Genomic DNA, 20,126 nt, shown 5'->3' on the forward strand with positions numbered 1-20,126 from the left:
TCATTCTTTTATTCCTTAAATACCTATAGAAAGCTTTAGGGTTTACCCTGATCCTATCCGCCAACAACTTCTCATGTCTCCTCCTGGCTCTTCTGAGCTCTCTCTTTAGGTCTTTCCTGGCTACCTTGTAACCCTCAAGCACCCTAACTGAGCCTTCACATCTCATCCTAACATAAGCTGCCTTCTTCCTCTTGACCAGAGATTCCATTTCCTTCGTAAACCACAGCTTCCTCCCTGCCTGACAGGTATATACTTATCTAGGACACACAGGAGCTTTTCCTTGAATAAGCTCCACATTTCTAATGTGCCCATCCCCTGCAGTTTCCTTCCCCATCCTATGCTGATTAGTTGGAAATGCAACTCTGATTGGCCAGGATATATATAGTTGTAGAGAAACTAACATGGAATGGAGATGTTTAGGCCTGAAAGTCAGCTATGTACCTGACCTTTCAGCAATCTTAACATATTGCAGGGTTTGAGCTACAGGGAGAGGAGGAATAGGCTGGGGCTGTTTTCCCTGGAGCATCAGAGGGGTAACCTTATCGAGGTTTATAAAATCATGAGGGGCATGGATGGAATAAATAACCAAGGTCTTTTCCGTGGGGTGGGGGAGTCCAAAACTAGAGGGCATAGGTTTAGGATGAGAGGGGGAAGATATAAGAGACCCAATGGGCAACTTTTTCACACAGAGGGTAGTACGGGTATGAAATGAGCTGCCAAAGGAAGTGGTAGAGTCTGGCACAATTACAGCATTTAAAAGGCATTTGGATGGGTTTATGGATAGGAAGGGTTTAGAGGGATATGGGCCAAGTGCTGGAAATAGGACTGGATTAATATAAGATATCTGGTCGACAGGGACGGGTTGGACCGAAGGGTCTGTTTCCGTGCTGTACATCTCTACGACTCTATAACTCTATATTCTTCGTAAGACACAGGCAGTCTTTGATCTTCTATCTGCTGGTATTGTTTTCTTTAATCCCATTTGTTTAACTCTCTGATCTGTGTCTCTGTCCCGTTAGATATTCCAAATACTCCCTGGGATATCCTTTGAAAGGAAATCCCAGTCTGTACACTGTGTTCTCTTCCCTCCCCTTGTGAAGGCCTTCGGCCTGCTTTTCATGCTGCTTTATAATCTTCTTGTTCAGTTAGCTAGATTTTGCTATATCCAATTCTTCTAAGACATCTATACTCTATTTCTTTGTCCTGATGTTTGAGATACATTCCACTTGTTTGACTTCCTATATTTCAGTGTGGTGCCTGCCATTTCTGAAAATCTGCTGCAGTACTACCAAATGATTTTTGATCTTAACTTTGACACCAATATCAAATCTAACCATGAAATGGTTGCAAGATCTCGACATAACTACAGGTTATAGAGTCCCTATACTGTAAATAGCCTGGGAGCAGGCTATTTGGCCCATCAAGTCCGCACTGACCATCCCACCTTTTCCTGGTAACCCTGCATTTCCCATAGCTAGTCCACCTAGCCTGCACAGCCTCGAATACCATGGGCAATATGGCTGGGCCAATCCACCAAACCTGCGGACTGTGGGAGGAAACCCATGTAGACACGGGGAGAACGTGTACACTCCATGCAGATTCTGGATGAGTGGTGCTGGAAGAGCACAGCAGTTCAGGCAGCATCCGAGGAGCTTCGAAATCGACGTTTCGGGCAAAAGCCCTTCGAAGCTCCTCGGATGCTGCCTGAACTGCTGTGCTTTTCCAGCACCACTCATCCAGAATCTGCAGTCATTGTTTTTACTCCACACAGATTGTCACCCGAGGCTGGAATCGAACCCGGGTTCCTGGCGCTGTGAGGCAGCAGTGTTAACCGCTGAGCCACCATTCGGCTAGGTCAAACCTATCATAACTTCCACCTCAGCCGTAGCCCTTGGTGAATTTGTTTAAATTTCACCTTTCTTCTCATGTCGGTGCATCTCTCTGTCTTCTGGCTGCTGTGATGTTGACATGACTTCCAACTGTCCTGTGTGCCTGTTGTGGCACATTCTCCCAGGCAGGTTTGCCCATGTGAGATTAGATTATATTAGATTACTTACAATGTGGAAACAGGCCCTTCGGCCCAACAAGTCCACACCGACCCGCCGAAGCACACCCACCCAGACCCATTCCCCTACATTTACCCCTGCACCTAACACTACAGGCAATTTAGCATGGCCAATTCACCTAACCGGCACATTTTTGGAGTGTGGGAGGAAACCGGAGCCCCCGGAGGAAACCCACGCAGACACGGGGAGAATGTGCAAACTCCACACAGTCGGTCGCCTGAGGCGGGAATTGAACCCGGGTCTCTGGCGCTGTGAGGCAGCAGTGCTAACCACTGTGCCACCGTGCCGCCCACACTGGCAGACACGTTTTACCACGGCATTTCACTGTCAGCAGTGAGAAAACTTTCATCTCTTCACCTTAACCTGAGCTCCCAGAATCTTTCGAATATTCACAACCATCAACTGTAATTCACAGATAATTGAAGATAATGTGAATAAATAAGGTAACGAGTTTAATTCCATCATTTTCATTAACACCCATTATACTCAAATGCTAATCTTTTAATTCTTATCTGTGGCTCCAATTATTTGTTTTCTCATTTAAAGACTGTGTGTAGTGAAGCGCATGTTATTTTCAAAAGTCAGAATATCTCTCCATTTAAGGCATCGGGTTTATTTACTTGTAAAACTTCCAATGGAAATAAAATCACACTCGGAAGGCTAGTGCTGCCAATCCCTCATCTCAAATTGCTTCTCATGCAACCCAGTGTGAACACAATCCAATGCGAACGCTATCCAAAATTCTCTGCACAGATATATCCCGAGTTAGAAAGACAGATATCGTAATTCTACTCCTGGTTGTGTTCAGAGTTGAAAAGGACAGGGGTGACAATTCCTGGGAGTTACAGTTGCTTTGAAATCTGTTGCACTAAATACATGTTTGACAGTTCTATTTACTCAGAGCCGTGTTACAAATACTGGCCATTGGGACTGCCAGTCATTTTCCGTAATTTCTCATTGATCTCCAGTTTGATGTGATCCCAATGAATCGGCACACTTTTGAATTGCGAACGTCATCTACTAATTGCCGAAAGGTATTGACAGTTCTCAGGAACAGAAGGAACACTTTGTTTTCCCTGACAGAAACCAAGTGCTGACCTTCTATTCTGTCACTGGTCCCTATTGTGTTGTCATTATTGTTGGGAGTGTTGCCTGAGTCCTAACCTGCACCAGTTTCCATTCCCCCATCACTCCTGGCCTCGTTTGCTCCTTCAAGGGGCGTGGTTTTCATTGGAAAGGCCAGCATTTGTTGCCCATTCCAAGTTGCCCTTGAACTGAACGGCTTGTTTGACCATTTCAAAGGGCATCTCAGAGTCAACAACATTCCTGTGGACCTGGAGTCACGTGTAGACCAGATCAGGGTTGGTACTGGCCCTAAAGGACATTAGTGAACCAGATGGGTTTTCACAGTAGTTGTTGATCATTTCATAATCACCATAACTGAGAGGAGTATTCAATTCCACACTTTATCAATTGAATTTCAATTCCAGCTGCTGCTGTGGTGGGATTTGTACCCGTGTCTCCCCTCGCATTGTTGGCTGACATTGGTTCACAGTCCCTTGACTTGGCCAATTTAAAACCATCATCTTTCCCGACCTCTGCAACGTCCACTAGCTCTACAATCTTCCTGATCTCGGCATTCCTCCAACTCCGGCCTCTTGGCCCCACACTCTGTCCCATTAATAGAGAAGTCACCTGACATCGTCCCAACAGGTTTATTTGAAATCACAAGTCACTTCACCTGACAAAGGAGCAGCGCTCCGAATGCTTGTGATTTCAAGTTGGACTATAACCTGGCGTTGTGTGACTTCTAACTAAGTCCACCCCAGTCCAACATCGGCACTTCCACGTCAATAATAATAAAGCCATACCTTCCGCCATACAGTTCCCTTTGGAACGTCCTCTCTGTCTCTTTGATCTCTCCGAATCTATCTGCTCATCAGTGTCTTTAAAATGCAGCACGTGCACCAAACATTTTTAACACCCCCCCCCCCCCCCCGCCCCAACTTTCGCCCAGCATATATGCGATGTGGTGTTCTTTCTTGTGTGGAGGAGGGTGAGATCAAGCTTAGGTGAGACGCTCTTTGTGACATCGGCCTGCTGACACTCTGTGCCTCAGGTTAGAGTGGAAAGGACAGCCTGTCGACTTGCAAGCATTGGCGGGAGTTTGTGGAAACAGCGAAAGCTTGGATGGGAAGGAGACGAGCAGAGAGAACCAGGAGAGGAAATAAAAACTGCACTTCATTAGATCTGAGTCATAAGTAATTGACACATTAGACACAACAGATTGGAAATTGAGTGTCGTTTGTGAGCTATTTGCGCTGGAAATGAAAAGTTCCTGCCTGCAGCAAATACCAGCGTGTGCTCCACATTCAAATTAATTTCAGCAAACGAGCGCTGTATGAAGCAGGGAAACTAAAGGCAGTGTTTGGGGGGTGGGGGGCATGGGTGTTGTCATGGATTAATAATCCGTCGTCTAATGTTTGCACTTAAGTGCTGCCGCTTACAACCTCAGGACAAACTGAAGCATTTCTGTTGAAGTGTAGTCATTGGTGGAACATAGGAATTGCAGCAACCAACTTCTGAATGACAGGCCCCCACAAATAGCAATCTGTTTTCGCAACATTGCTGGAGAAACGCATATTACCAGGAGCACTGGGGAGAATTCCCCTGCTTGTTTGAAATTGTGCGGTGGGCCTTTTGTTTATATCTACCTGCACAACTAAACTGAGCAGCTCGATCTTGCAATTATCACAGAGCACTGGGACTTCTATCTCAGACCGCTGGGACCTCGAAGACAGAGCATTGAAACCACTATTCCAGCACATTGTGATCTCTGTTCCAGAGTACTGAAACACCCATTCCAAAACACTGTAGCAGAGTACTGGGACTCGAGATCACAGAGAACTGTAATTTTTGTATTCTAGAGCACAGAGACCCCAATTCCAGAGCACTGGGACCTCTGTACCAGAGCACAGGGCTCCTATTCCGGAGCACAGGGACCTCTACTCCAGAGAGCAGGGACTCCTATTTGAGAGCATTGGGACTTCTATTCCAGAGAGCAGGGAATCCTACTCCAGAGCGCAGGGACCTCTATTCCAGAACATTGGACCTCTACTCCAGTGCACAGGACCCTCCACTCCAGAGCACTGTGAGTTTTGAGCCAGGCAGTTTGAAAAGGATGTGAGGACACATGGTCTTAGGCAGAGAGAGGTGGGACGTGGAATGCACTGCCTGGGAGGGTAGTTGAGGTAGGAATCCTCACAACCTTTAAAAAGTACTTGGATGAGCACTTGAAGTGTGATAACACTTGAGCCCTGGAAAGTGGGACTGGTGTAGGTTCAGTACAGCTTTGGCAGTACAGACTGATGGACAGAAGGGCCCCTTCTGTATTCATTATCAACGAGCTTCGGTGAGGGGAGGGGGTGTGTTGGTGTGAGCTGGAGGGGAGGGGGGAGGGTGGCTGAAAACCAATTGTAACGGCTGTCACTTTGCAGAGACGAAGGCGGAGAGCGTGATCGCGAAAGACTGTATCCCTGGCGACGGTGTGGTGGATAACCCTGACGATACAACGGCTGACGAGCAGACAGAAGGTGACACCATGGATGGGGCAGAGCTGGAAGGAGATGAAATCCTGGAGGAAGGTGATGGAGTGGAGGACGACTTTGATGAGGAAGGCACGGATGAGCTGGTAAGAACTGGGTGTCGCGCAGGTGGTAACCCGGCCAATATTCCAATTAACATCCACTGCAATCTTGGCACCATACCACTGGGGTCCATTTGTCCCCTGTCAGTGACAGGATACAACACACACTAGGGAACTGGGGGCAGGGGTGAAGGACAAGGGGCCTGTGTGCTGATTTGTATTTCACTGCTGATTAGTCAACTGTCTCCAACCTTCCCACGCCATAAGATGCCAAGCAGGAAGGATAGAAGGAAAGACCCAACAGCATTGCACCTTACCCAGAATACTTTAGCTAGGTGTTGTCAATGCGGAAAGTCAATTGTTCACAGCGGCGACAGTCAATGTGTAGTCAGCTCAGCTCCTGACAGATGCTGTGTACAAAACGTAGTTGCCCATGCAGAGGCAAAGGATTACCCCTGGCCGACTCTGCAACATCTTGCACTGGCTCATTTGGAGCAGTTCCTGGTAGGAGATTGTGCTCGAAATTAATTCAAGTGCGTCTCACATTGCAACAAAAGTACCGTGTCAGAGACATCTGTACAAACAGCTTTTTCAGCTTCTGGTACTGTTAATCATTAAAATGAATGGAGGTAGGACCAGACTACAGGGCTGGAACGCTTGGTTCATGATTAAGGAGCGATGCCTGGATTTGGAGCTTTTAATCATTCAGGCTGTTGGGATAATTTCAGAACAGGTATGTATTGGATGATGATGCCTTGCTCACTATTATAAACTCTATTCAACATCAGTTTCTATTGGCTGCAATGTAACATGTTTATCCTCAGTTCACTCCCGCCTCTGAGTTGGAATCCTGTGTTTGTACCCAGACTCCAGAGCTGGGAATGCGTAATCCAAGCCGGGTGCAAATTGGCTCCGAGTTTTTCCAGCAGTCATTCCTGAGATGAGGCATGTTTCCTCAGAGGAAGGATTGAGTGCACGATATTCCCCCAGAATTGAGAAGAATGAGAGGTGACCTTATTCAAACACACAGTTCATAAGGGGCTTGGTGTAGCCAATGCTTAGAGGCTCTTCCCTCCCACGGCTGAAGAGTGTACAACCCAGAGGGGACACAGTCTCACAGTAAGGACTTGGCCAGTCTATTCTGAGCTGAGGAGGACTTCCTTCCCTCAAAGGATTTGGAAACTTTGGAATTCTCTATCCACAAGACTGATGACTTGTTCAGTGCTTTCAAGGCAGTGATGAATAGACCTTATGTGACGAAGGGAGTTACGGGACATGGTAAGAATTTGGAGTGAAGGTCAGCTATCATTGTTTTGAAAGGTGGTGTAGACTGAATGGTGTACATTTCTGTATTTTTCTGATGTACTGTTGGGAATGAATTTAGCTCAGTTGGCTGGATGGCTGGTTTGTATCACACATACTAACAGCCTGGGTTCAATTCCCGCACTGGCTGAGGTCACCATTAAGATCAAAAGCAAAAATTGCTGGGGATGCTCAGCAGGTCTGGCAGCATCTGCGGAGAGGAAATCAGAGTTAACATTTTGGGTTGAGTGACCCTTCCTGAGAGTTTTCCAGCAATTTCTGTTTTCGTTTCTGATTTACGGCATTCGCAGTTCTTTTGTTATTTATTTTTAATTTGCCATTCCTGCCTTCTCAACTCTCCCCTCACCTGAGATGGAGTAACCCTCCCGTTAAACCACTATCAGCCATCTCCCTCTAATGACAGCATCCCTCTGAGACTACAGAAACACTGCTTGTTATTTCTAATGTGACTGACTAGACCCTCTTACTTGATTGCAAGGAAAGGCTCTATATGGAGTCTCCTTCCAGTTGATTGATCCAAGTGTCCATTCTTCACACAGAGCCAGAAGTTGCACTTGTACGGCACTTTTACAACAACACTGCGCCATTCCACAGCCGGTGCGTTTGAAACCTTGTCGCAGAAATCTGGGAAATGTGACAGCCATTTTACACGCACCAGCATTCAACGCAAGCCCAGGTAGACAGTTAACCATAGGACTGTGCATGGACACCACCGAATCGGTGTCACACGAGGAGTTTACCCAGCCAACTCACTGGACCCAAGTAGGTGCTGGCTGGCTCAATCTTATTTCCCTCTGCCCATCCACCCCTGGCTGCATTGATGCCACACCGTAACTACCTGCCTCATGGATTCAGCATAGGAGTGAGAATGAAGCAAGGGAGCCCTCTGCTTTGTGTGTTACCAACTGATTTGTTTTCAGTCGGTTGGGCCATCAGAGAGCCATTTATCCAGAACCTTTTGTTTTAAGACATCAGAGGCCCTGATTCTCCTGATTGTAAGTGCTTTCCATGTTCACTGACTTGCAGCTTTCTCTGGAGGATACAGATAAGCCCACATCTCAGTCGAGTATTATACAGGGAGCTGAATGAGATCCTCTAGCCCTTGTGTTAATTTAAATCCCTGCCATGAAATTGTAAATTACTTACATTTTGAGCACTGAGAGTCAGCGTGAGCACTGAATATCAGTCGGTATTTAAAAAGAATTTAATAAAAGGCTGACTTTTGCCTTTGATGGTTCTCCTGCGATTTAATTGTTAAGCCAGAAGCACTCTTCTTCATAGGCTGCTAAAATCTGCAGCCTGAGACTATTAAGCTAAGCTTTCATCATTAGGGCAATTTAAAGAGGAAATTGTTTTTTTTGTATGGATGATGAGGAGCCAGGATATAAAGTATTGGTTGAGCTAAAATTAAATGCTTTTTTATCACCCCCCCGTGGGAGCCTTGCTTTTATTGCTGTTTCCTTCTGCCTTCATTCACCATGTCACTGTTAAATTTTAGCAAGTTTACTTTGTTGTCAGTGGTTTTTCTCCTGCCTCGCATACCGACTCTCAGTGGAGTTAGAGCTTTGCCCGTGTCACCAGCTCCTCCCCCCACCGAAGCTCCGTTCTTCACCCTCCTAGGTCTCTCTGGGGCAGAGTTGGGGGTCTCACGGCGAGCCGTGGTCAGGAATTGAGGGCAACACCAACCTCTTGCCTCCCAACAGCAGGTAAAGTCCAGAGGTGCGTGTCCAGGCTGCTCTGGTCGAGGTTAGCCAGCCGAACAGAATTGCCCAAAGAGCTGGAGAGACTGAGTAGGTCTGGAAGCACCTGGGGGACAGAGGTACAGTGACCCTTTGTTAACTCTTCATGGAAGCTGCCGGAAGACCTCCTTGTTCCAGAACTACAGCACCCGCAGTTCTTTGTTTTAGCACGGGAGAGAATTTCCACTGCTTGGTCTCCTTACCTCAAGGTGTAGAGAGAGGTCAAACGTGAACAAAATACTGCATAATCTAACGTGTGTAATCGGGACAATTGGAATTCTCTACTGGTTAGAATATGCGGACTCTGACGGTAGTGACTTGCCTATTTAACAAGCTCCCGGGGTTTTTAAAACGAAGCACACATTTGCAAATACAGTTTGGGTTCTTCTGAAGAACGTTGTGATTTCACTCTCTAACAAAGTTTGAATGATATTTAAACGGTTAAAGGCAGCGCTGTTGGGGTCTGAGCAAGGACTAGGACAAAAGTAAAAAGGAATAGTTCCTAGCCAGTGATACTTGGAAACGAACAAACTGGTTGTACTGGACCCCGTGTTGAGGTGGACGAGACGAGTCCCATCAGTCGGTCTCATTCACCAGATTTACAGGTTTTTCCTCCAAGGACACTGCCCCCTACCTGAAGGAGGACAAAGATGGTGAGAGCAAAATGTCCTGCCTGTGGCAGGATTGCTGAGCTCCAGTGACTGGTAGACACTAAATTGTAGACTTCCCAGGGTCAGCAGACGAAAAGGAGAAATGGATTTGGCAACAGATTTGTGAAACGTCAGGAGGAATTTCAGGAGCTGGTGAGCCACCTGCCTTATCTGCCATTTGTTGGGATGCATAGAATCCTTACAGTGTGGAAGCAGGCCATTCAGCCCATTGAGTCCATATCCACCCTCCAAAGAGCATCCCACTCCCACCCTATCCCTGTAAACCCTCATTTCCCATGGCTAACCCATCTGACCTGCACATCTTTGGACTGTGGGAGGAAACCGGAGCACCTGGAGGAAACCCACGCAGACACGGGGAGAATGTGTGCAAACTCCACACAGACAATCGCCTGAGGCTGGAATTAAACCTGTGAAGCAGCAGTGCTAACCACTGAGTTGGTCTTCCCTGAGCATCTCCTTCAAGTGTCATATTTGTGCGTCAAGCAGTTGGGATTCCCTGGAAATCCCGCTGACTGGCATTTTTCAGTTAGTTGGTGGAACCCCCTTCCTGGTGTGTGACAGATAGTGGGAGAAAGCTACTAGGGCCAGACAGAACAGTGTCAGAGTGGGACCAGTGCTTTGAGGGAGGCAAGAAGACAAAGTTGGTGTAGCACTGATCCCAATCAAACAAGACTACCTCCCACATTTGCACCCTCTCATACTCAGGCATTGCATGGTTTTTGCTACAGGATCCTGGATTTTGCACTCAGAGTATTATTTTCACTGATTTTTCCTGTGCATGACCTGTGTGCTCATTTTCCAACCCTCCCCTCGTTTCTTTCTTCTAGATGAACAATCACACTTCGGATACATCAGACACACAATAGAAACAGGCCTTGCAAGCAGCAGGGTTCAGGTTCGTGGCCTTCTTCCTATTGTCACCTGGCTGCTCTATGTGCCGTTTGCCAAGTGGTGGCTTTTTGAGTTGCGTGAGAGGGTTCAGCATCCGTGGAATTAACTAGTCAGGGCCAGGTAATTTTGGCGTCCTTGCCAGCTCACCGCTGAGTGAACCGTGTGTTAGAGAGAGAGAGAGAGAGAGAGGCCAGCCCAGTCCCTGCGATCTGGCCTTTGGTTCATGGCTAGGGCTGAAGCTCCATTCCGGAGTTGACAGTTCACTTTCTAACTGGAGTCTCTTGGTACTGCGCTGAGGGGCTGCTGCGTTGTCAGTGGTGTATGTATTCAGTGAGACATTAAACCCTGCCTGCCCACTCAAGTCAATGTCAAAAATCTCTAAATTGACAGCCTAGTTAATATTTATTTCTTTTTAATTAATTCATGGAATGTGGGCATCAGTGGTTAGGCCAGCATTTATTGTCCACCAGGCAGTTAAGAATCAACCCCATTGCTGTGAGTCTGGAGTCACATGTAGGCCAGACCAGGTAAGGACGGTGGTTTCCTTCCCTAAAGGACATTAGTGAACCTGATGGATTTATTCCCCAAAACACATCATGACAGTACTGATCATGTCACAATTATGTACGTACGACAGACTACAATACACACTTCCCTCCCTACTCTCACAACCTGAGCAAGTTGTGTTTTAACTGTTCTCCATTTTTAAACACTGAGGGAGTATTTCCCCAGCTCCCTGTGTTTGTGGATTCTGAGTTTGTAAGGACCGCTGTGGTCAAGTCAAACCAGATGTAGGGTTTACTCCACACAGTCTCAGATGCAAGGGTATACTGTACTTCACAATGTAGATCTGCTTACAAACATACAGGCCATCAGAAAAGATAAATAGGTTATTCAATTAGTAACAATATAAGCACAAAACAGTCAAAGGATACCAGATTATAAATGGACTTGCTTTTGAGATGGAGTTCAAAAGCCCAAAGTTGGAGTTAGAAGTCTAGTATTTCTTTATAAGGGAGGTTGATTGGCTAGCCAGCAGTTCAGGCACTTTGGATATTTTTACTATATCTGTTTAGAGATGTTATGACACACTTCTGGTGGGAGTTGAAAGCTGGCCTCCTAGGCCAGAGATAGGGGCACCGCCATTGCACTACAAGATCCAAAAGTCCAGGCATTGTAAATGGTTTCCTCTCTTCAAAAATCTCTTCATATGTCTTCTGAGGATGTTCTGTTGAACTGTTCCTTTTGCTTCACTAACTAAAATTTATTAATGGCGCAATTATAGATTGTGATTATAGACCAGCACAGTTATAGATTGTGATTATAGACTAACACAAGTATGGATTGTTGGCTGCTTTTTACAGGCCAGAGGCTTTTTCTCTGCTGGCCAGAGTTATGGGTTTTGGAATTGTCAGTACATATTGTTGGGGACTTTTCTTGTCTTTGTGACAGACTATAACTTACAAATTAACATTTCCAGAGCCATTAGGAGATACATGAGCCACTGATTGTCTGGCTGGTTTTAGCTTCTGAGAAGCTTCTAGAAGGTTACTGCTAAGTCCAGCCCCATTATCATAGCAGCCATCTTTGCTGGGCGGTCAAATGTGCTTTCAAAACAATAACTAAATACAAATATATGTATTTATTAAAATTGCTGTTTTTTTATTCATCTGTGACATGGACATATGTGAAGTCTTGCTGTTTTCAAAATGGCTGCCACATTTATCCAATGTCATGACAGGAATTTTAAAAATGCTTTAACAGCTGTAAAACACTTTGGGACGCCCTGAGGATATAAACAAGAGGGGATTTACAAGAGTGATTCCACAAATGAGGGATTTTGGCTGCAATTGGAGAAGCTGGGATTGTTGTCCTTTTAGCAAAGGACACTGGTGACAGGCGGTGGTTAGACTTAATGGAGGTATTAAAAAATAAAACAGGATTAGATAGAGAAAGAAAAGCTGTACTCATATCTGGATGGTACAAGGGCTAAGGGCACATATCCAAAGTTTTTGGTAAGAGATGGCAGTGGGAAGAGTGGGGGCTTGGGAAAAAAAAACTTTCATACAGAAGAGCTTGAAATCGCTGCCCGAGAAGGTGGTGGTTGACAGGCAGGAGGCTAGAAGAACACAGCAAGCCAGTCAGCATCAGGAGGTGGAGAAGTCAACGTTTCAGGTATAGCCCTTCTTCAGGACTGAGAAGATGGTGGTAACGAGACAATCAATGATTTCAGCTGAAATTCCCCATGTAAGGGGAGTGGGACTCACTGGCTCGCTCTATGGAGAGATTGAGATTGACAGGCCAAAATGGGCTCCCCCTGTGCCATAATGTCCCTACAATCAGGATTTTGCTCAACCCATTGAGGGCTCAACATGGACCGGAAAGGTGTGTTGGCAACAAGTCCCACCCACAGTCCCCTCCCTCATTGCCGATGGCTGCTCAAGGAATCAGTTACCGTTCAGGGCAGTCACCATGTGTCCCCACTCCGCATCTCTTCCCCCGCCAACAGCCGCCGGCATAACCAGAGGGCCCATACCACAACAGAGCCACCATGAGCTGTGACTGAGGACGACAGGGAACAGGCACCGAATGCAGTCTGGAAACATGCTTCTGACAGAGGGGGAGCTTCCTCTGAGAAAACTGTTCAGGCTGTGGGGGCGTGTACAGGAACCAGTTACATTCCGGGTTCCTGACACGAAATTCAACCCACTGAAATGACTCACCGTTTGGACGCTGCATGGTGACAGTCTACCTGATGCCTTGCGCTGGGCGGCCTATCCAGATCTATTCCTGAGGAATTCAGCGAGGTCATTCCACCGCTTTGACCTTTGACTTGTGTATAATTGAAGGGCTCAGGGCTTGCACTTCAGAGTAATGGCGCACCTGATGCTGCCCCCACCCACACATCTGTCTTTCACCTCACATCGTCTGGTAAAGTTGTGCTCCCTTACTCTGAGGTGCAAGCCCTGAGCCCTTCAATTATACACGAGTGAGATCACTCTGGTGATGCCCGCCGCGGTGGAATTGCCTGTGAACAGCGTTGCAGTCCGCGGGGCGGGAAGGGCCTGCTCTCTGAGATGTTGGTGGCCTGAGGATCCTGACAATGGAATCGGTAGCTCAGGAGAGAGGGAGGGGGACCCAGCACAAATCAGTGATTCAGCTGACATCCCTAAATAGCTCTTTGGATTCTCATAGAGCCAGGTTATTTGGCCCAAGGAGTCCACACTGACTGTCTGACAAGCATCCCACCCAGGCCCATCCCCCTGTCCTACCCCTGTAAACCATATTTCCTATGACTAATCCACCTAACCTACACATCCTTGGATACTACCGGGTAATTCAGCATGGCCAATCCACCTGACCTGCACATCTGTGGGAGGAAACCAGAGCACTAGAAGAAACCCACGCAGACACAGGGAGAATGGCAAACTCCACACAGACAGTCGCCCGAGGCTGGAATCGAACCTGGGTCCCTGGCTTTGTGAGGCAGTGGTGCTAACCACTGAGCCACCGTGCTGCCCCACAGTGGGCAATGTCATAAAGATGTTTCAGTTAGCCTCATGCCTGTCAGATGGGTGAAGTTGCAATGTCGCAGGGCTCCATCGGGGAGCTGGATGGTGCATTGAGTTATCAGGCTGAGCTTTGATGCTGCTTCAGAGTCCGGTCCACACTGATGGGAGGTGGCAGCCAGGAGGACACGGCCTGAGATTGCGCAGTCTGCTGGTCGCAGATCTTCAACCCAAAACCGTCACTCATTGGCACCACATCAGCACTCTCGCCCAAAATAGGCACCCTGTAGTTGGCACAGAAATAACAATTGCACACTACAGCAGTGACAAGGGCTCTTATAAAAATCAACTGATGTGTATTGTTGTTCAGACTAGAAACTGTTTTATTCTGTTTTTAACCCTGGGCTGAACCTGTCTTCGAAGTGTACGATGGGGACAGTGTAAAGCAAGCTTGACTCTGTATCTAACCCCATGCTGACCCTGTCCTGGGAGTGTATGATGGGGACAGTGTAGAGCAAGCTTTACTCTGTATCTAACCCCATGCTGACCCTGTCCTGGGAGTGTATGATGGGGAGCGTGTAGAGGGAGCTTTACTCTGTAACCACCCCATGCTGTCCCTGTCTTGAGAGTGTTTGTTGGGGGACAATGTAGTGGAAGCTTTATTCTTTATCCACCCATGTTGTCCCTCTCCTGGGTGTGTATGATGGGGGGACAATGTAGAGGGATCTTAACTCTGTATCTATCCCATGCTGTCTCTGTCCCTCAGAGTGTTTTATGGGGACAGTATAGAGCGAGCTTTACTCTGTATCTAACCCTGTGCTGTCCCTGTCCTGGGAGTGTATGACGGGGGACAGTGTAGAGGGATCGTTACTCTGTATCTAAGCTTGTGCAGGCAGTGCTTGATGTAAGAACATTAAGAGGATGGTTTATACCATTTGTTCCCTCAAACCTGCTCAGCTCTTCAATATGAATAATGACTGCCCTGGGGCTTCAACTCCTCTATCCCACCCTCCCACCATATCCTTAGATTCCCTGAAAGGGCAAAACTCCAACTGTACCAGTTTCAAATATATTCAACTCTGTGGGGCAGGGAATCCCAAGATTCACATCCCTTTGAATGAAGAATATTGCCCTCATCTCAGTCCTAGATGGTAGGCCCTTTATCCTGATAGTTTCAAGATGGCGTCCAGGCTCTTGCCCAGGGCTCATTCACTCACACATGCTTTCTTTCTCTTCTTTTGTTTTTTTTTTACTTCCGCTGGTTCTCTTTCAATTTTTCTTTCTGTCACATTTCTTTGGAACCTTTTGCAGCGGGTTAGTCAGTGAAATCAGTGTGGCAGATAAGAGCGTGCCATGCATGGGGTCGCGGCTGCTCACAGTTACTGGAGGAGGTGGCAGCGGCAACGCCCTCCTGGTATTCGGGGCTGACAGGGACAGCAGCAAACTTTTCAAGATGGCGACACCAGCAAGTTGACTTCTCCAAGGGGGGGCAGTCGGAATGGATCTCTTGACGTAGATGAGAGCGATGGCCTGGTCTGGCAGCGGAGTCAGTGACTCCTGGTTACTGTAGGCCCTCTCACCCCAGACGTCAATTCAGTGAACTTTCACAATGCCATCTCCAAGGTAAGTAGATCGCATGGTGGTGGCACAGTGGTTAGCACTGCTGCCTCACACAGCCAAGGACCTGGGTTCGATTCCAATCTCGGGCAACTGTCTGTGTGAAGTTTGCACATTCTCCCTGTGTCTGCATGGATTTCCGCTGGATGCTCCAGTTGCCTCCCACAGTCCAAAGATGTGCAGGTCAGGTGAATTGACCATGCTAGAATTGCCCGTAGTGCTCAGGGATGTTTAGTTTAGGTGTATTAGTCAGGGGAATGGATCTGGGTGGGTTACTCTTCAGAGGGCTGGTGTGGACTAGTTTGACTGAAGGGCCTGTTTCCACACTGTAGGGATTCTAGAACATAGAAAAATACAGCACAGTACAGGCCCTTCGGCCCTCGATGTTGCGCCGATCCAAGCCCACCTAACCTACACTAGCCCACTATCCTCCATATGCCTATCCAATGCCTGCTTAAATGCCCATAATGAGGGAGAGTCCACCACTGCTATTGGCAGGGCATTCCATGAACTCACGACTCGCTGAGTAAAGAATCTACCTCTAACATCTGTCCTATACCTACCCCCTTTAATTTAAAGCTATGCCCCCTTGTAATAGCTGACTCCCTACGTGGAAAAAGATTCTCACTGTCGGCCCTATCTAAACCCCTAATCATCTTGTACACCTCTATCAAGTCACCCCTAAACCTTCTTTTCTCCAATGAAAACAACCCCAAGTGCCTCAGCCTTTCCACATACGATCTTTCCTACCATACCAGGCATCATCCTGGTAAACCTTCTCTGCACCCGTTCCAGTGCCTCCACATCCTTCCTATAGTATGGCGACCAAAACTGCAGGCAGTATTCTAAGCATCGTCGCACCAAATCCCTACACAATTGTAGCAAGGATTGTTTATTTTTATACCCCAGTCACCATGGAGTAAACACCAACATGCTTCCCTGTTTACACTCTGTGCCTGTATGCTCATGTTTTGTGTTCGTTTTAGGATCACAGCCAAGTGAACGTTAATATTTGCAAGTTTCACACCTTTAAAAATATTCTGCTTTTCTGTTCCTATGACAAAAATGAGTAACCTCACATTTCCCCACACTATACTCCATCTCCCATCTTGTGCCCTAATCACTTAACCTGTCTATATATCTTTGCAGCTTCTCTATGCCCTGCGTACAACTTATATTGCCTGCGAGCTTTGTATTGTCAGCAAATGTAGATGCATTACTCTTTGTCTAAGTCATTAATATAGATTGTATATAAAAGCTGAGGCTGTAGCAGTGATCCTTGCAACTCTCCATTATCACTGCACACCAACATAAAGATGCCAAACTTATCTCTCCTCCTTCTTCCTGTCTGTTAACCAATCTTATATCCATGCATTGACCTTTGGCATGTGAAAAGGGCCAAAGGTAGGTATATGGAGTTGGGCCACAGATGAGCCATGATCTCATTGAACGGTGGATCAGGCTTGAGGGGCTGAATGGCCTATTCCTATGTTCCCATTTGCCATCTTATCTAATACCCTTTGGAAACGCAAACATACTATGTGTACAGATTCCCCTTTAAGTACCTTCCTTGTTACACACAGGAAAAAATTGATGGAATTTTCTAACAAGAAATCCCTTTTTGTAAAAGCATGTTGCTTTGTTCCAAGCCTACCATGGTTTTTGGTTTGCATTTTAAAGTGTAATTAATTCAACAGCTGATACCAAGCTAACTGGCTCATAGTTCCTGTTATCTCCCTTCTTCCTGAAGAAGGGCTCATGCCCTAAACGCCGATTCTCCTGCTCCTTGGATGCTGCCCGACCTGTTGCGCTTTTCCAGCAACACATTTTCAGCTCTGATCTTCAGCATCTGCAGTCCTCACTTTCTCCTCGAAGATTCTATCATTTTAGAGACAAGTAAGCCATGTAGACCCAGTCAGAACAAGAGGATGTGGCAGCAATCCACATGTTGACATTGGCCAATGTCACATGCCCACGCAACCTGGTGCCACGGGTGACCACCTGAAACATGCTCTTCAGAAATAAACCTGCAGTGTGTGCAGTGAAAAATATCTCCCCACCTCCAGTAAATCTCCTGTCCATGTATCAAACTGTTCACACATCCAGTCTCGAAAACAACTCTGTACTGAAGAAGGGTCACTGGACCTGAAACATCAACTCTGTTTTTCTCTTTCTGCAGATGCTGCCAGACCTGCTAAGTTTCTCCAGCAATTTTGTGTTTTGGTTTCAGACCTCCGCAGTGCTTTGTTTCATTTACCTGTTCAGATTGTTGCTGCTTGCGGTTTCTCAGTGCAGCGTTTCCGTCTCGACAGTCCGTTAGCAAATGTCATTTTGGCTGCATTTGGTCTACCCGACAACAATTAAACAGGGAGAGCCGCGACCTCACCACCAGGTTTAGGCATCAAAAAGAGCGAATTATTTGAAGCTGGATCTTGTTTGAATTTCGGAAATGCCACTTTCTGAGTGCCGCTAATGCTGTCAGGATTGAGTTTAAATATCTCCAGTGGGACTTTTTTTTTGTTAATTCTTTCATGGGATGTGGGTGTTGCTGACCAGCCCAGTATTTAGTGCTCTTTGCTCTTGATGCTGACGGGGAGCTGTCTTCATCACTGTCACTGTCCTCTGCAGCTGTCAATGCAAGTAGCATTATAATGTAAAGAGTGTTTTGTGTTTAATAATACTTCTTGATGTTCATGATACAAACCAACTGAAGGTTTCCTGCTCTCCACTGTGTAATTGTTTTGTATGTCTGCCTGGATCCCAGTGGATGTGCAGTAAAGGTTTTGCGCAAATAGATTTCAAATCAACATCTAAATAAATGTCAGTTTCCTTTAATGCAACGGAAGTAAGAATGTTATTGTCGAAATAGAATCCACAAGATAAAGCACACTCTACAGATGATCCAGTAAGGAAAGACTCTTGGAAAGGGTATTTAGCTTTGCAACAGGCTGCTACCTTATTTTCTTTACCATTTTTCAATCGCCCTTTGACACAGGCTGGGGTCTGCCTCAACTAGCACTGGCTATCAGGTCATACCTGGCCCACCCAGCTATGGTGAGCATCAAGAAGTACTCTTAGTCACAAAACACTCTTTACATAATAGATTCTCCCTCAACAAATTTGTGCTGACTTTTCTCAATTAATCTGTACTTGCCTGGCTGATTGTTAATTTGGTCCTGAATTATCACTTCTAAGGTAGTGAACATCAAGTTCAAACTGACTAACTAAAACTTACTAATCTTTGTGCCTTTTCTGAACAACAGTCTAATAATATGCATTTTCTTTGTTAACTGCTCGTCTCTTCTCACATTCTCTCTTTGCTCCCTTAATTGCTTTCTAAGTTCCCCACGTTAACTTTCTATATTTGACCAAGTTTTCAATTGTATTACCTGGTATCTGTCATAAACACACTTAATGCTTTATCTTGATCTCAATCTCCTTTGCTTTCCAGGGAGTTCTCAATTTGTTGCTCCATGTTTTCTCTTCATAGGAATATATCTTGACTGTATTTGAACTATCTCCTCTTTAAGGGCATCCCATTGTCCAGTTACAAGTTTTCCTGTTAACCCTTGACAAGGCCAGATCTGTCCTTACCCTTTTGAAGTTAGCCTTCCCCCAGTAAGTCATTCTTGCCGTGGTGGTGCTTGTTAAAAATAAGGGTAAATTGGAACAGTTTCCTCTCCAGTTAGGAAGCTGAGGTGACCTCAGCAAAGTGTTTCAGATTATGCCTGGAGTTGACAAGATACGTTGAGAAAAGCTGCTTTTACTTCTGGGATGTGTCCAAAACCATGAATCATAAATATAATTACTGACTGATCCAATAATGAAGTGAATAGAAATCTCTTTTCCTAGTGCGTTAGAATGTGTAACTTGCCAACTCTATTATGGACTGGTTGAGGTGAGTAACACTGATGGATTTAAGGGAAGCTTATGGTGTCCATGAAGGAGAAGGATATAGAAAGGTCACTTAAATAAAAGCAAAATACTGCGGAAGCTGGAGCAAATGTAGAGAATTCCAGAGAAGATTAGCAGTTCTAGCAGCATTTGTGGAGAGAGAGAGTGAGAGAGAGAAAGTATTAACCTATCAAGACCTAGAAGGATTTATTAATTGGGGTTAGATGAAATGGAGTGAGAGATGGATTATGTGGAGTGTTAACAACTTGTATAGGTCAGTCAAACCATGCAGCGTGTTTCTGGTCTGTCTTCACTGGGGAAGACACAAGCAATCTCCCAGATGTAATAGTGGCTGAAGGACCTGAACTGAAGGGAACTTATATTAGGCAGGAAATGGTGTTGGAGAAACTGTTAGGTCTGAAGGTTTATAAGTCCCCAGGGCCTGATAGTCTGCATCCCAGGGTACTGAAGGAGGTGGCTCGAGAAATCGTGGATGCGTTGGTGATTATTTTCCAATGTTCTATAGATTCAGGATCAGTTCCTGCGGATTGGAGGGTGGCTAATGTTGTCCCACTTTTTAAGAAAGGAGGGAGAGAGAAAACAGGGAATTATAAACCAGTTAGTATGACCTCAGTGGTGGGAAAGATGCTGGAGTCAATTATAAAGGACGAAATTACGACACATCTGGATAGCAGTAACAGGATAGGTCAGAGTCAGCATGGATTTATGAAGGGAAATCATGATTGACTAATCTTCTGGAATTTTTTGAG

General features: G+C 46.1%; 1 protein-coding gene across 4 annotated transcripts in view; it reads left to right on the forward strand.

Moving 5' to 3' along the window:
• Window positions 1–20,126, forward strand: part of LOC122558575 (RNA-binding Raly-like protein) — a 949,610-nt gene that overhangs the window by 921,550 nt on the left and 7,934 nt on the right. For 3 of the 4 annotated variants that reach the window (XM_043707325.1, XM_043707327.1, XM_043707328.1), the window contains 2 exons: window positions 5,564–5,757; window positions 10,273–10,340. In XM_043707325.1, the coding sequence (XP_043563260.1) occupies window positions 5,564–5,757; window positions 10,273–10,311 (233 nt within the window). In that variant the 3' untranslated portion in view covers window positions 10,312–10,340. The remainder of the gene's footprint in view (window positions 1–5,563; window positions 5,758–10,272; window positions 10,341–20,126) is intronic. The other variant, XM_043707326.1, reaches the window with a different exon arrangement.

The sequence above is a fragment of the Chiloscyllium plagiosum genome, chromosome 17 (assembly GCF_004010195.1).
Source record: "Chiloscyllium plagiosum isolate BGI_BamShark_2017 chromosome 17, ASM401019v2, whole genome shotgun sequence".
Classification (NCBI taxonomy): Eukaryota; Metazoa; Chordata; class Chondrichthyes; order Orectolobiformes; family Hemiscylliidae; genus Chiloscyllium; species Chiloscyllium plagiosum.